The 17,824-nt window shown below is 35.0% G+C and overlaps 1 protein-coding gene across 1 annotated transcript; it reads left to right on the top strand.

The window, feature by feature from the left end:
- The first annotated feature begins 11,626 nt into the window (after positions 1-11,626).
- On the top strand, positions 11,627-12,444 carry LOC148294984 (heavy metal-associated isoprenylated plant protein 47-like). The gene is made up of 3 exons (XM_088251366.1): positions 11,627-11,699; positions 11,886-11,964; positions 12,059-12,444. Exons 1-3 carry the CDS (start codon positions 11,694-11,696, stop codon positions 12,346-12,348), a joined length of 375 nt encoding a protein of 124 aa, XP_088107492.1. The 5' UTR covers positions 11,627-11,693; the 3' UTR covers positions 12,349-12,444.
- Positions 12,445-17,824: the final 5,380 nt, after the last annotated feature.

Here is a 17,824-nt window from a genome sequence, read left to right as displayed (position 1 = left end):
TATGAGTTAATCGTTTTATTAGTCCCTAAACTTAGACCTGATTTGCATTTGAGTCCCTCAATTTCCAAAATGGTTCTCGTGGTCCCTTAACTTCACTTTTGTTAGGACAAATGGTCTTGCCGTCAATTTTGTTAACTTTTTCTATTAAATGTAGGGGCAAAATGGTATTTTTATGTTAAAACCAAAAAAATAAATAAAAAATTATATCTTTAAAATAAAAAGAAAAGAAAATCAAATAAAAAATCAAGTTTTGGGGAGTAGAAATCGGGATAGAAGGGGAGAGAAAGAGAGAGTTTAATTTTAATTTATATTTTAATCAATTTTGATACAAAAATACCATTTTGCCCCTGCATTTAACAGAAAAGTTAACAAAATTGACGACAGGACCATTTGTTATAACGAAACTGAAGTTGACGGACCACGGGAATCATTTTGAAAATTGAGTTACTCAAATGCAAATCGATTCTAAGTTTAGGGACTAATAAAACGATTAACTCATTTCATTTAAACTCTTAATGATTTAATTCGGTCCAATTTAGACATATATTAAGTAGACTAACTTCGTAGCTGATGCTCTAGTACTAGAGCATGTTTGATGGAAGCAACTCATAAATGGGATCATTCTATTTTGATATATGTGATTTCATAGAGAATGTTGTAAAGATAATAAAGTAAATAAGGCCCATGCAAGGACTGCAGGTTCGCATTTTATATTGAAATAGCAAACAAAGGGGTTAAAGTCCATGCTCGTATTAAGCTTAGTAATTGTCATTCAAAACTTTTCACAGTTTTGGCCTGTACGTGCCAAAAGTATTTGTGGGCTTTTGGTGAACACTGCGATGCCCCAAGTATTTTGCAAGCTGTATTTTAGCTGCAATGTGTTGCTTGCTAGTTAAGAAATGCTAGATTGGACTAAATACTAGCATTTACTTTTGATGCGTTTAGGTGTGCCACTTATAGTGTTTTACTCTTCTTGAGAAAGATTTGCTGTCCTTTGAATCAAATTTTTTGCTGTTATTTATAGCATCGAATATACTTTGTCCGATGAATCCTTGTCTTTTCTAGTTGACCATTCGTTGGTCAATATTTCTTTAAAACCTGACACTGCCCGATGGGCTTTTGGGCCTTGAACATACAATTGTTTAGGTTTCAGCCATTTTGTGTTGGTTTTGACAGTTGGGCTTTAGTCAACTGACCATAAAATGGCCCATTGACTATTAAAATTGAGTTGCGCTAATTTGGTCAAAACTTGGCCTAATCAATATCGACAGTCATTGACCTATCTGTAAATACTTATTTACAGTTTTGGCCTAGTTAATACCTCCTTTAGGTATCACTTAAACTTTTGATCAAGTTGCACCATTTGCACAACTTGCTATTGCCGGATCTCATGTCACTATACACAATGCATTATGCATATTAACAAATCCCTTTGCGAAATTCGGCCACTCTCATTCCGAGGCTTCCTTAAAATTCAAGAAATCCCCTTTCTATAAATTCAGACACCAATTCTTCTCCACATACAAATAAAATCACACCAGGACTAGAATTGAAAGATATTGGTTAATAAAACCATGAGTAATTTGATCATAATGTTGGTTCTTATTATTGCAACTGTAGCAACATCAATGATGCTCCGTAGAACATAAGGTGCAAAAAATATAGTAGGAGATGACTTGGGTTGGGTCATTTCTCCAGATGGCGCTTCCACTTACGAGGAGGCTATAATGAGGAGTTTAAAGTGAGGAGGCTATTTGAGGAGGTCAATCTCACCATCAATAAATGTAAAGAAATCATGGGAGTTAAATGTTGGCGTGAGTCAACATTCCTATTATGAATAGAATTTATATTTTATTGTAATTATCCAATTTGAGTAGAATTAGGAATTTTGTACATATTTTCTATTTGTACCCACTCTGTATGTAGTATATATATTCCTCCTTGAGAGAAGAATAAACATATCACTTTAAACCCTAATTATTTTGAGTTGGTATCAGAGTGGGTTCCGATCCGTCTCTACAACATCAAAACCCTAATCCTAAAAGTACCTAGTTCCGCTGCACTTAGCCTATATATACACCTAATCTTTTGCTGCCACCGCTATCTATCACCATGTCAGATGTCACTGAATCTTCTTCTTCTACTCCTATTGTGACGGTTCATACCGAATCGTCCACCAACCTACCTATGAGATTCAAATTGAATGGATCCGACTCCATGCTACTACACAAGGCAAATTGGGTTACCTGACTGGCAACGTTGATGCTCCTGATTCTCAAGACCCGAAATTTGGGAAGTGAGAACCATATGGCTGCTGTGATGCGTATTCTGAGTTACTTAAAGTCTACTCCTGGGAGAGGTTTATTATTTAAGAAAAAGGGCCACTTGGATCTAGAAGGTTTCACTGACGCAGATTATGCAGGGAATATTACAGATAGACGTTCTACATCAGGTTACTTCACCTTTGTTGGTGATAACCTAGTTACGTGGCGTAGGAAGAAGCAAAACGTTGTGTCTCGGTCCTCTGCAAAGTCTGAGTATAGAGGGATTTCCCAAGGGGTTTGTGAAATATTGTGGTTGAGGTGGTTACTTGCTGAAATTGGGTTTAGACCGAATGATGCTACAAAGCTCTACTGTGATAATCAGTCTGCATTTGAAATTGCTAACAATCTGGTGCAACATGATCGAACTAAGCATGTAGAAGTTGATCGGCATTTCATTAAGGAGAAGCTGGAGCATAAGTTAATTTCTATACCTTTTGTGCCTTCTTCAGAGAAGCTTGCAGATATGTTGACCCATGCCGTGTCAAAGCGTCGATTTGAAGACTCACTTGACAAGTTGGGCATTACCGATATCTATGCACCAACTTGAGGGGGAGTGTTGGCGTGAGTCAACATTCCTATTATGAATAGAATTTATATTTTATTGTAATTATCCAATTTGAGTAGAATTAGGAATTTTGTACATATTTCCTATTTGTACCCACTCTGTATGTAGTATATATATTCCTCCTTGAGAGAAGAATAAATATATCAGTTTAAACCCTAATTATTTTGAGTAACATTTTAAATGATTTGATGGTGGAATTGGCCTTCTCAAATAGCCTCCTCACTTTAAACCCCTCATTGTAGCCTCTCCCCCTTCCACTAATGCCACATGGGCTGCCAAGCATAGCTTTGTTGTCAATGATACTCTAGGTGAACTAATTCTCTGGTTTTCAACAATATTCTCACTCTGTATTATTCGCTTGTCAAACTCAAGGTGTCAAAAGTAATTATTTATGATAGTTGTTTGATTATGAATCTAAATTACGTATTTTAGGTAACATTTTGGCAATGGTCAAACCTGATTAATAGTCCACTGTCCAAGTTCAAAGTGTGACAAATTAGCATTTATCAACATAAAGTTTTTTGAGATATAGCTTCATATGATCGAAGATGTTGTTGTTTCTGCAGACCTTAACTTTGCTGCAGGAGAAAATGACCTAGCTTGGGTACACAAAAAAGATTTTGACACGTGTAATGTCATGCATCCCATGTATGAGTTCAGAGAATTAATTAAACTTAGATTTCTATCAGCCAACACATTTCACTTCACCAGTACCTTGGTTTGGGACTGCTCTAAGGGCGTTTCCAGCAGCTCGGGCTTAGGGGGGGGGGGGGGCCAAAAATCATTTCCAGTGGCTAGGGTTGGCCCGGGCAAGCAGTGGGTCCCACGGGACTGGGCTGGCCCGAGCTCCAGCCCTAGTTTTTGGTAACGTCATCACTGACGCCAGGCTGGCGTCAGCCCTCTAGTTCAAATGTTTTTTTACTGTTGGCGCCTGGCTGGCATCAGCCCTACAGTCAAATTTTTTTTACCGTTGATTTGAACGCGCGCGTCTCAGTTTCGCCAATGGCTAGCAGCCACGTGGCATCCTCTGGGCTCTCCGATTGCTTTTTGTCCTCCAATCCAACGACAGCCAATTTTGTTGCAATAAAATTATGAAAAAAGTTTGAATTTTTTTAATAAAAAAAAAACCCAAAAATTAATGAAATTTTTTTTCTTTCTATAAATACCAACTAATACTCTGCACTTTTAACACCAAATCCTCATACATTTTCTTCTCCTTCAACTATTATTCACTTTCTACTCAATATTTTATTCACTTTCAAGTTTTATTTTTCTTTATTATCTTATGGCTTCTTCTATCGACGGTATTGGGGCATGGAGCACCATGGAAAATGTTTTGTTGTGTGAGTGTTGGGTCCAAATTAGTCATTGTCCCGTCTCAGGCAATGAGATGAAATTATGTCAGATAGAGATGACACGTGGTGAGATTTTAGAGGGTAAAAATCTAATCTGAAATTTGAAACCGAAAATCTTATCTAAAATTTTTATCCGATTATGAGATATGAATTTTAGAATAAATATTGACACGTATGAACCCAAAAATCTTATCCGAAAATATTATCCAAATTTACCCCCCCCCCCCCCTTGCCATGGCAAAGGGCAAAGGGTAAAGTGTCGAATACCCCCCCTGAAATATCAAGCTAGTTGAAGTCTACACCTTGAATTAATTTTTCAGCCAATTTAGTACTCGTACTAAATTTTATTGCCAATTTATCCCCCACTGTTAGTTTTTGGCAATTTCCATCCAAATCTATGTTAAAAACACCACGTGAATGGCACATGCCAGCCCTGCAACCCAAATTACCCAGCGAACCCTCTCTCTATATCCTTGTCTCTTATTCTCTCTCCCCTCTCCCCTCTCCCCGTTTGTTCCTCCTAGGCCTCAACCCACCCGACCCCAACAATACCAAACCAAGACAACTGCTGAAAAATTTCTCTCATATAGTCCCTGTATTCTGTCGATGGCCACGTCATCGTCCTCGCGACTAAACGCCAAGTAGCCAATCGAGAGCCCCAAAAAGAGAAGTACAACTTCATTGAGTCGGGTGGCTGGGAGGAAACACATAGCCAAAGAGGAAGAGACACAACGGATCTTGGTGATTTGGGTTTGTAATTGTGTTCAAAGCCAAAATCCCATCTGGGTTCGAGACTAGCAGAGAGAGAGAATAAGAGAGAGGTTAAAAAAAAATCAATTTTTAATTGAAAAGTGAATCATATGCCTGACATGTGACTTTTTTAACAGAGATTTAAATGGAAATTGCTAAAAACTAACGGTAGGGGGTAAATTGGCGATAAAATTTAGTATGAGTGCTAAATTGGCTGAAAAATTAATTCAGAGTGTAGATTTAAACAAACGTGATAGTTAAGGTGGGTATTCGGCAGTTTTGCTCTAAAGGCCAAAAGATAGCCCTTTACTTCGCTATCTCATGAACTGTTTCTCCAAGTCCAAGCCCAAGTGCTGCTCAAGCTGCAAGAATTCTATAGTAACCAAAAACAAATGAGTTGCATTTGAACAAAGCAACCAAAAACATTGAAAATTAATGACAAGGGAAATAAAGTAAATTTAGATGTTATGGCAATTAAGATAGCTGGTGGGTTTTTTTTCTCTTCAACCGAGCTAGCAAGATGTGGGCTTTATTCTATAAATTTCACGACACAACGACAAAGGGGAATTTCATGTATAAAATATTAATAAATCCATGACAGGTTGTTGATTTTGGGATTTTTTTTTTCCGGAGATTCACTATTATACCAAATATAGGTGCCCAAATTATAATAAAAAACCCTATATGAAATGAATTTTAGAAACACACCCAGCCCATTTACAACATAACAAAAAGGCTAATTTCTTTTAAATTACAAAACTGCCATTGATTTCTTAAAACAAATCTAACCCCAAAATCTCATAAAAAAGCCCAAAACATTTAATAGGGCATCAAAGTAATTTAATAATCAAAATTAAATTCAATCGGGCAAGCTATCATTTTTTGGGTTTTTTTTGGGTTTGTTTATAGGAATTAAATGGTATAGAGTTTATTTATAATATTAGTGCTAAGAATGGGTATATAACCAAATATCTCTTCTTTTTTTCTTCTCCAGATTCGATTAATCAAGGTATCTTTATAATAGTGATAATAGAAGTGGGTATATATAAAACCAAAAAAAACAAAAGAACTAATTTAGGTTCTTCTGAGAAAACAGTAGTAGACCTTTTTTTTTCTTTACGTGGGCTACTTGTGTTTAACCCATCACTTTAATTTGGATCACAAACATTTTAGATTAGATCACAACTTTCATTTTGGATTTACCTTGAATTTTCAACTAGTATTAATATTTATCATAACATTTTTAGTAGTCAAAATGGAAAAAAAAAGTCTTAGATTTATTATTTAATCTGAAATTTCTTTGTCGAAATTTTTGAATGCATGCAATGTCAGTACAGTTATTTGGTCATGCATGAGGTCATCTTGATGACCTAATGAGATTGCCTCATGACCAAGGTATTAAATATCGATAATATCCCCGATATTATCCCGATAATATCTGATTTTTAGGGGTCCGATATTTTAACAACTAACCATAGTGTTATCGTCAATATATCGATATTATCCCGATAATATCGGGAAGATATTTTCAACATTTTTATGAATGATTTGGGCAATATATCGAGATATTATCGATAATATCCCGATACGAAACCCAAAAATATTTATATACACTAGTAAAAAAAACCCCTTGCGCGACCAAATTTTGCGCGACGAAACACAATTCGTCGCTCAAAGTGACTTTGCGCGACGAAAATTAAACTTCGTCGCTCAAAGTCTTACGCGACTAAATTTTGCGCAACGAAACACAAATCGTCGCACAAAGTCACTTTGCGCGACAAACCTTTGCGCGACAAAGTGTGGTTCGTCTCGTAAAGTCTTTACAAAAATAAACAAAATAAAAAATTATTTTTAAAAATCTTTGGATGACTTTGCGCGACGAAACAATAAAATTCGGTGCACAAAGTCTTGCGCGACGAAGTGTGGTTCGTCTCGTAAAGTCTTTACAAAAATAAAGAAAATAAAAAATTATTTGTAAAAATCTTTCATGACTTTGTGCGACGAAAAAATAAAATTCGGTGCACAAAATCTTGCGCGACGAAGTGTGTTTTGTCTCGCAAAGTCTTTACAAAAATAAATAAAATAATTTTTTTTATAAAAATCTTTGCATGACTTTGCGCAACGAATTTCTAAACTTCGTCTCGCAAAGTCTTTACAAAAATAAAAATAAATAAAAATAAAAATATATTTTGTTAGAAAAATATAATATTTTAAATGTATTATATTTTAAATTGACGATCAAATTGGTTCATTGTATTCATATAGGGTCAAGGAGTGTAGCTGTAAAAAATCATCAAAATCGAAATTGAAATAACCGTTAAATCGTGATTTTTCGTTTATAACCGTCGAAAAGTTTTGTCCTATTACTTGATCTCTGAATGTTTATTTTTTCCGATTTTTGGCGTATATGATCTCGAAGTATAAACAAACAAGTTTGATGGTTGGATCTTTGAAACTAGTTTCGTAGAATGCGTATGCCATCAAAACAATATATTCACTAACAATTAAGAGTTTATTTATACTTTCATTAAATACAACATAAGATTTTGTGGTATCCACTAGTGTAAATATTTTAAATTGACGATCAAATGGAGTCATTGTATTCATATAGGGTCAAGGAGTGTAGCTGTAAAAATATCATCAAAATCAGAGTTGAAATAACTGTTAAATCTTGATTTTTCGTTTATAACCGTCGAAAAGTTTTGTCATATTACTTTATCTCTGAATGTTTATTTTTTCCGATTTTTGGTGTATATGATCTCGAAGTGTAAACAAACAAGTTTGACGGTTGGATCATTGAAACTAGTTTCGTAGAATGCATATGCCATCAAAACAATATATTCACTAACAATTAAGAGTTTATTTATACTTTTATTAAATATAACATAAGATTTTGTGGTATCCACTAATGTAAATATTTTAAATTGACGATCGAATGCAGTCATTGTATTCATATAGGGTCAAGGAGTGTAGCTGTAAAAAAATCATCAAAATCAGAGTTGAAATAACCGTTAAATCTTGATTTTTCGTTTATAACCGTCAAAATGTTTTGTCCCATAACTTGATCTCTGAAATATTTTTTTTCCTGATTTTTGGCGTATATGATCTCGATGTGTAAACAAACAAGTTTGATGGTTGGATCGTTGAAACTAGTTTCGTAGAATGTGTATGCCATCAAAACAATATATTCACTAACAATTAAGAGTTTATTTATACTTTCATTAAATATAACATAAGATTTTGTGGTATCCACTAGTGTAAATATTTTCAATTGATGATCGAATGCAGTCATTGTATTCATATAGGGTCAAGGAGTGTAGCTATAAAAAATCATCAAAATCAGAGTTGAAATAACCGTTAAATCTTGATTTTTCTTTTATAACTGTCGAAATGTTTTGTCCCATTACTTGATCTCCTAATGTTTATTTTTTTTGAATTTTGGCGTATATGATCTTGAATTATAAACAAACAAGTTTGACGGTTGGATCGTTGAGTAGCTTTAAAATTGTTTATTTTGTACGTATAACACTTAAGAAATTGAATAGTATATATATTTATTAGTAGCTTTAAATTTTTTTAAGACTTTGCGCGACCAATATAATAATTCGTCGCGCAAAGTATACTCTAAAAATTTCGGCGGGTACCAAAAATGGGAATTGAAAAAAAAAAAAATTACGACTTTGCGGGACGAATATATAGTTCGTCGCGCAAAGTTTTGTGGGACAAATATATAGTTGTTCGTCGCGCAAAGTTTTGCGGGACCAATATATAGTCGTTCGTCGCGCAAAGTATACCCGAAAAATTTGGGCGGGTACCAAAAATGCGAATTTAAAAAAAAAAAAATTTCCAACTTTGCGCGACCAATATATAGTAGTTCGTCGCGCAAAGTATACTCTAAAAATTTGGCGGGTACCAAAAATGGGAATTTAAAAAAAAAAAATTACGACTTTGCGAGACCAATATATAGTTCGTCGCGCAAAGTATTCCCGAAAAATTTGGGCGGGTACCAAAAATGGGAAGCGGGAATATTGTGGTCGCGCAAAACTTTGAGCGACCAAAATTTCGTCGCGCAAAACCCTAAAAATTTGGGTGCGCACCAAAAATTGGAATTATTTTTTAAAATTTTTTTCGAGACTTTGCGCGACCAATATATTGTTTCGTCGCACAAAGTGATACGGTTTTTAAAACCAAAATAACACCTCCACCATTTTCTCAATGTCTTCTACTCTTACCTCTCCTCTCTCTTTCCTTCTCCCCAAATCCTACCCTTTCTCTCACACTCACTCTTCTCACTTAATCTCTCATCTCTCTCTTCACTATCTATCACTCTCACTCACTCTCTTATCTCTCTTTTCATCATCTCTCACTCTCACTCACTCTTTCATCTCTCTCTCACTATCTTCTCTATTCTCTCACACTCACTTCTCCCTCTCTTTCTCACTCACTCAAAATCTTGCCAAAAGGTATATTCTCTCCAAACTTTAATTTTTTTTTCATTAATATGTGTTTTTGGAGTTAGTTTTGAGTTTATTCTAATTTTTTGTTATTTTGTTGTTATTTGACAATATTTGTTTTTTTTTTTGTAGGGAATCGTCGAGACTTTGACGGCTAAAGTTGAGGATTTGGACGCTATCGAAACATATCCTCCGCCACTATCACCACAATAGGCTTGTAGATTTTATTATTGTACTTTGTTAATTTATGTGTACATTTTGAATATTATATATATTGGATAATTTGACCACTATTTTTCATATGTACTTTTATTTTGAATATTTCAATTTAAATTAAAGTAATTAAAAAAAATAAAATCATACAATTAAATTAAATTTAAAAAGTAAAAATTTGAAAAATTAATATAATGAAATTGATATAAGAGAAATAATTAAAAAAAAAAGTCAAAAACCTTGGGTGATAAAATATTTCGTCGAGCAAACTATTAAACTAATTTATTTTAATTAAAAATTTTAAAAAAACAAATTTTAAATTTTTTTTTAAAAAAACAAAATTTTAAAAAAATTGAATATTTCGTCGCGCAAAGATTTGCGCGACATTAGGATTCGTCGCGCAAAGATTTGCGCGACATTAACTTTCGTCGCTCAAAGTAATTAATATTCGTCGCGCAAAGTTGTTATCGTTCGTCGCGCAAAGTATCTTTGCGAGACAAAAAAAAAATTTCGTCGCGCAAAACCTTTCTTTACAATCTTTGCGCGATAGAACTTGCGCGACCAAAATTTCGTCGCGCAAAGTTTGCGCGACGAAATTGTACTTTGCGCAACAAAATTATTTCGTCACGCAAAGTGTTTTTTGTAGTAGTGATACATTGTATTTGTGAAAACTATTTTACTCCTTCAACACCTTAACCACCATATCACTTATTTTTTGTGAAAATACTAAAATATTTATATATATATATATATATACATGATTTTGTTTTGAATTCTTTTTGCAAGAAACAAATTTTCACATGAGATGAGTGGTAACTATGGTTATACTCACAACCAACCATTTCCCTACCCTTCATATCCCATTCCTGTTGGGATGGAATCAAGCGACTCATGGAAAGAATCCGAGACTCAATCTTCAAATGATTTTGCTTATGGACAACGTCAACCAATCTCGGATCCATATGGGTGGCATGTTAACAATTACATGCAAAACTATTTTAGGGATTTATCATTTGATGACTACTCTTCAAAATATACTTACTCTACACATAGAGATGATGAAGATAGTGAAAATTTTGAACCTCATAGGAACTCTATGTGGTACTAAGTCACTCATGTATCTTACCATGCAATGTATAAAGTGTAAAATATTGTAGTAATTCATTATATATAAATAATTATGGTGTGTTTAATCTTTTTTCATTAATTACTACATATTTTCTACACTTACGGTGTTTGCCAGCTCGCTATATAATCAACTTAAATCAGTTAAATCCATCATGCAATGCATTTCCTTCCAATTTTTTGTGATAAACTAATAGATACTTGACTAAATAAACATCCTGCAAAGTTTCAATAAAAATTTCCAAGTTTTTCTTACAATTTCCGTGGTTTTTATTCAATTTTTTCCGATACCGATAATATCCCGATATTTCCAGCGATATTTTCGTGTTTTTTGACTTCCGATATTTCCGATACCTCCGATATTTAAGACCTTGCTCATGACCTTCCGAGTCCAAACCGTGTGCCTTTAAGGTCATCTTGGGCAATTATTAACTCGATGCATGTGATGCTTCATAACTTGAATCGTACACAATTATTGATATATAAAGTCGTACTATAACATGTGATGCTTCATAACTTCTAATAACACTATTCTTGCTAACACACTAGCGATGCTGACTTCCATTACAGTACAACTTAAATTGACTATAAGAATTGATTTGTAAATCCAGTCTTAAATCAAATTAACAAAGATTAATTAGCTAAATTTTTTGGCTTAATCAGATTGGACACCGTACGTTGAACCCACAAAACGTGGATCGATCCCCAAATTTGTTCCGTAAACTCAATTAGTGAAGATAATCACGTGTAGGCTTAGCTGCCACTGCCTTTTTTAGAAGGGTTGACGTTATAAAAACGACACTCAGCTTGGTCTTCAACTTCATCACATTCTCACAGAATTAGAACATCCATACGTTCTTCTCGGAAACCCCAAAGTTTAATTTTGTTCAGTGTACTAGCCGACAATATGAAGGTAAATCACTTCTCCCAGAAACATACAATTCATGTTCTTCTCTTACTTTCTGAAAAGATTTTCTCGGGAAAAATAAAGAAACCCTAGTTAAAATTTTATTTTCTAATAAACATAGAAATAAAATGTGTATATTTAGTCCATGGTTTGATTCTGACATATTTGTTTGGTTGGATGCATGACCTGCAGCAAAAGATAACCATTGAAGCGCAGATTCGATGCGAAAAATGTCGGTCCCAGGCCATGAAGATAGCTGTTGCGAAAGATGGTGCCTTTCATACTCTGAAACTATATTCTTTCATATTAATGGGAGATTTATTTAATTAGTTTGATAATTTTGTTTTTGAATGATGATGTTGCAGGTGTAATATCAGTGGCTTTCCAGGGACCAAACAGAGACAAAATGGTGATAACTGGAGACGGAGTTGATGCCGCGGACATGGCCAAGTCGTTGAGGAAGAAGCTTGGCTATGCAGACTTGGTGAGTGTGGAAGAAATAACTGAAAAGAAAGCTGAGAAGAAAGTTGAACCTCAACAGGAAGAGAAACCCGAAAATGCACATGCAAGACCACAACCTTGTTCTCACCATCCTCAGTTGGAATTCTACATCCATGACTCTGGCTCACCATCGAGTATGTGCACCATTTTGTGATATGTACGGTAGGCAGATAAATGTTCTCTTGTGAAACCAATTCTTTTAATGTACAGTACTAAATTGACGGTTTGACAACATAACATATGTTTAGTATTTGACAGAGGTTATTATTTTAAGATAATTGTCGAATTAGCTTGTAATATTTCAAATTCCATATTGATAATGCTTTGAGAAGATCTCGAATACTTAAGAAAGACTTAGGAATTTAAAGGTCTTAGCTGAAGTTGACTTCTGATTCTCAAATTGTTAGACTTTACTACCCAAGATCTACCTAACGCATCACTAATGTGAAATACAGAATATTATGTAGATTTCCTTATTACCCTTCATGCATATGGTTCATATGAGATTGTAATATCAAGGAGATGTATATATTGTATTATTGTTGCCTATATTTGGCTTCAACTGCTACTACATGCCCAGAGAATTGATTGGTCTTTCCTTTATCTGACTTGTATGACATGAAATGAAAACTTTTGAAGCAAACTCTTGGTGAAGCCAATGATGGACCCAGGATCCGAACCCCGTAGGGTCATAGTTTAAATGTTCTAAAGAAAATTTAAGAATGAGTTATTTTTCTTATCTATTTTTTCTATTCCAAATTTTATTCCTTTCTTGGAAAAATATACTTTGAATGATTTCAATTTGTCATTTTTTTATGTATGCTTTTGAGTGATTTCAATTCGTAAAATTTCAAACCAAACCGATGCCAATTAACCGAAAAAGGAAAAAACCACAACCACCTAATCAACAAAAAATAAGCAAAAACTTCATCCAACAAATCAAACCAATACATATAAATCATAAATTTCATCCAAGCAATTATAAATTTGATTTCCATTAAATTAAAACAAGCATACATCATCCTTATTTTGATATTAAGATTTAGAACGAACTTGAAATAAAAAATATCACAATAACAGTGGTGCCACAACATGTAGTGGACGGGGGCAGTGGAAATACATCGGCGACACTACAGCAGGTGGGGATTGGGGAGCTTGGGGTTAGGGTTTGAGAAAAGAATAATAGAAATTGGGAGATGGGTTTTAAGGATTTTTTTGCAACTTGCAAAGATATGCTGCTCAGTTTGTTGGTATAGTGAAATGTTGTAGTTGGTAAACAAGTGGAGAACTCATTGCTTTGTTTAGACTTTTTTGTAATATTGGTTTTAGCACTGTTGGAAAAACAAGCCAAAATTTTATTGGGTAAGATATTTTGCCTGCACATCTGGTTCCAATATATGTTGGTTTTCATACAGCCGTTAGATTAGATTCAACGGTGTTCTCATGTTATGTTTTCACATAAGCGTTCTCACTAGATATGCAGAGAAATTCTTAAGTGTTAAATAGTGGTGATAAAACCATGTTGTGGTCATCCTTAGATAAAATTAAGTAAAGCTCATCATTCATGGATTCTAATTTCTAAGCCAGTCATTGGAATTTGGGAGGAAGAAATAATAATAAATGGAACAAAGTTGACTGGCTGATTCCAACAACAAAACAGGTTAAAAAGATGAAAAAGAAAACGCGCCAGGTAGGGATCGAACCTACGACTTTCTGCTTAGTAAACAGACGTGGGAGAATGGAGGGATAAGGAATGGTTTTTTATTTTAAAAATTTTCTTGGGCCAAAACGACGTCGTTTTTCCCAGGGTGTTTTTAAAAAAAACAGAAGCGCGTTGCGCTGCTTCTTCTTCCTCCTGCGCGCAGCTTCCTCCCTCTTCCTCTGAGGCAAAACATCAAGCGGGTCACACAGCCAGCTCAAGTGGACCTCCAAGCCTATTTCCATGGCTTCCATGGGGTCGTTTGACCCCAGTGACCCCACTGTGGGTCCGTCCTACGATTTGTTCCTTGAACGACATGTGCGTTGAAGATAAGGTAAATGTTAGCGCTAGCTAGGCAGCAGGCAGTAGGCAGCATATCATGGCAAACTTTTCTCCATTCCACTTGTGCCTGTCGTGTCCTAGTCTCCTCCACCACAGACTACACGAATTATTAGTCTTCCCAAATAATAATATACGGAATTCTCATGACCAAGTAATATATACATGGTGATGGTGGTGGTGGATATCTGGTTTTGTAATTGTAGGCTTGTGGCTTTCAGTTTCAGCTTTAATAATGTCAGTATCACCCCAACATCAAACAAAGACAGCAACAGAAGAAACAGAAGTTTTCTTTTCACCTCCCAGTCCCAACCCGATTATAAAAATGAATATATTTTGTATGCAGCAGCAATTGGGTTTATACTGAGAATCTCAAGGAATTGCATGAGGTTGTAAATTGTAATATATATATATATATATATATCTGATTCTGATGGATGGATGGATGGATAGATGCAGCTTTTCATTTAAAAATCTTCAGTGAAAAACAAAATCATTATTCAACTTAGACTTCATCTCCTTGTCATAAACTTCCCTTAATAATAAGTAGGAGAATCTGTCTTGCACAGCGCATACGTCATCACTATTTTGATACAAAATATATATATATATATATATATATATATATATATATGTACGTAGGAGAATGGATTTTATAGTTCATAGATTTGGTGCATGCATTTGCATATAACTTAGCCACAGTTAAACCGCTGCCGGCCGATAAATTTATTTTATAACAAATAATTGTTGTAATTTGGTTTATCATATGAAATCTTCAGTATATATTGAGATCGATAGATAATCATGGATTCATGGTTTGGGGGAGCGGCCGGGGGTGAGATGAGAGTGGAGAGAGCTGTATTAATATTCCTGCTAGCTTCTGGGATTTGAAATAGAACTAGTTTAATTAGCTACCAATAATTTTGAAACTTTTGTCGTGTTGTTCATTTATATATCACAGTCACATGGCGGATCCATAAATTTTTTAGCGGATGTGCAATTTTTTAGTGGATTGGGAGAAAGTTTGTCATGACCATGACATGTGCGTTGAAGATAAGGTAAATATTTCTTTCGTGTAAACGACTCGTGTGGATGGAACAACTTGTGTGTTTTCCCAAGGCCATGATGGGCCTGCAGCTTCTACCAAGCTTATTAATGCTAAAGCCCTGCAGACCAGTGGGCCGCATGGTTTATAAAAATCAAGACTTGATAACTGCTTCAAGCATCACTTCAATATTGCTCGGCTCGCAGTGACTAATAGCAAACTGTGGCCTTTAACACCTCTTTCGAGTAAAATCCCACCTCAAGCTTCACAAAATAAAATACAATGTATATTATCTTAATGCTAAATTAGGGGTGGGCCAAAGGCCAGGACGCACCAATCCAATCAAAGCACTTGGTTTTAATAGTAAAAAGAATATTGATCAAAGTTATATACTTACATTTTCAAATCATAATTTCCCCTATAAAAGAACAAGGAGATGCACCGCGGGCATATATGATAAGATATATGCTTCCATCTTCAGATCTTCTTACTTGTGTCGCGTTATGAATCGGACTTTGGACTAAATGTTTGAACCTCCACTTGTCCTTTTCATATAAAAATCTTGCCATCGATGAATGTGTCTCTGGGTCCAATAATTGAAAAGCTTTGCTCCTTTCATGCAACCCAAATTGTCACATTAATTTAAAATTAACCAAAAGCTTAACATTACATCGACCAAATAAACTCATTCAAGAGCATGCTTAGCAAATTTTAATGCATTGTGCTTCACAAATTTTTGGGATAATGTATTGGAGAGGAATGTTTTTCTGTTTGGCAACCTTGAGATTGTGCCCTATAAGATAATGTTCTTTTACCAAAATACTACACAAAAGCTGCCATAACATTATTTTATTTATGAGTAGCCAATCTCCCCCTAAACTTTCAAGAGAGCATTTTTGCTCACTACTTTAATCCATGGTGTACCATCACCATCATTTTCAACACTTGACACATGTCTATAAGCATAACCATGATTCCATAAATACAAAGCAAAGAGTTAACTATAGTTAGACCCATGAACACGTGTCAAGTGTTGAGAAGGATGGTCAGAATACACATTGGGTTAAAGTGGTGAGCAAAAATATTTCCGAACTTTCAAAAATGCAACATTATTTTATATATTTATACCTACATTATAGCCATAGGCACGCGCCACTTATATTATATTGGCTCTTTGTTATTTGATTTGTTTTTCCCTTTTGACGGCTAACAAAAGGAGCTCTTGGCGTTAAATAGAACCATCAAACAGGAACAGCCACAAGGCATTTTCATCCAACAACTTGAAAACAAAACAGAAAGTTAATAGAAGGAGAGGCCCTTCCCCCCATTAATATCTGAGTGGAGTTGGAGGGGAGGGGGGGCTCTTGTATAGGTTAGTTGTGCCTAAGAAGAGGGAGGGGGGAGGGGCTCTTGTATAGATTAATTGTGCCTTTGGTAGGTTCTCTTTCTCTCCTTTCTAGAAAAAGGTACAAAACAATCAAGAAAAAATCAAATTCAAATCAGTTACCCCAATATTAATTTTCTTCTATCAACTCCCTTCCCCACGTCCTCACCCTCTACTTTATTGTCTGTACTCCACAAAGATGAAAAGAGAATGTGCAAAAAAATATCAGAAAAAAATCTTGTATGATCGTACCTATTAAACATAAGTATGAATTGAATACACCATCTTAAGTTTAGACGGATGGTGCCATAATTGAAAATCAAAACTAAATTTTATTATGATCGTCCCTCATTGATTGTTTGCGGCGGATTCCATCATCGAGAAGTGTGTGTCCACAAGTTATTGTACCAATTTCTCCCTTGGGATCCAACCTCAGTACTTGGTACTAATATTTACTCATCCCAGCAAAAATTAGTCTTTCCCATATTTTATAGCCCACATTTAAAGTTCTCAATCCAAAATACTAGGTCACCTTCACAAAAATTTCTTATTAAAAAATCACACAAAGAATTTTTTTAACACACGTGTTATAGTATAATTTGTTACGTAAGGAGAAAATGACTATAATATGAAGTCAAATATTTTTCATAAAGAACAACAAAATCCCACCAAAGCCTCACCAAAAGAGGCAACATCTTCTCCAAAGCCGCATCAACAACTCTTGGAGACAAGCCGACAAAGCATCGCCCATCCATATATTCCTCCAAAAAAGATATCCAAAAGCTACCTTACATAACCATTTGGACTCTTTTTCCCACCATTTTCTCCCTATCGAGCCTTTCTGCTGCCTTTCCTCACACCAACCCCAACTTATGAGAATATTTAGTCACCAGGCTTTGCCTTCTTGGATTTTGCATCACAGCTGCTGATACTTCTTTCTTTGTTTACATCATTAGAATCTGTGATGGCAGCCTCATTTGAATATAAAATAAACATTTACAAAATTGCCCCTGTCCTATATATATATAGCAATGCAACCCCATTGCCACCTCAAAAGGCAGTCTGAACAGTCTCTTTGAAGGTTAATCATACATCCCTCTCTCTCTATGGCTAGGCAAGGACTTGATGGCACTGTTGCTAATTCTTCCATTGTCCTATTGCAA

Source organism: Prunus avium, chromosome 4, assembly GCF_965620075.1.
Source record: "Prunus avium chromosome 4, drPruAviu1.hap1.1, whole genome shotgun sequence".
Classification (NCBI taxonomy): domain Eukaryota; kingdom Viridiplantae; phylum Streptophyta; class Magnoliopsida; order Rosales; family Rosaceae; genus Prunus; species Prunus avium.
The sequence above is the reverse complement of the archived record's forward strand: the minus strand, read 5'-3'. Positions and strand labels throughout refer to the sequence as shown.

What these genes read in the sequence shown, in the direction of transcription:
- LOC148294984 (XM_088251366.1), top strand. An exon ending in GATAGCTGTTGCGAAAGATG is followed by an intron (nt 11,965 to 12,058) that starts GTGCCTTTCATA and finishes ATGATGTTGCAG; the next exon opens with GTGTAATATCAGTGGCTTTC.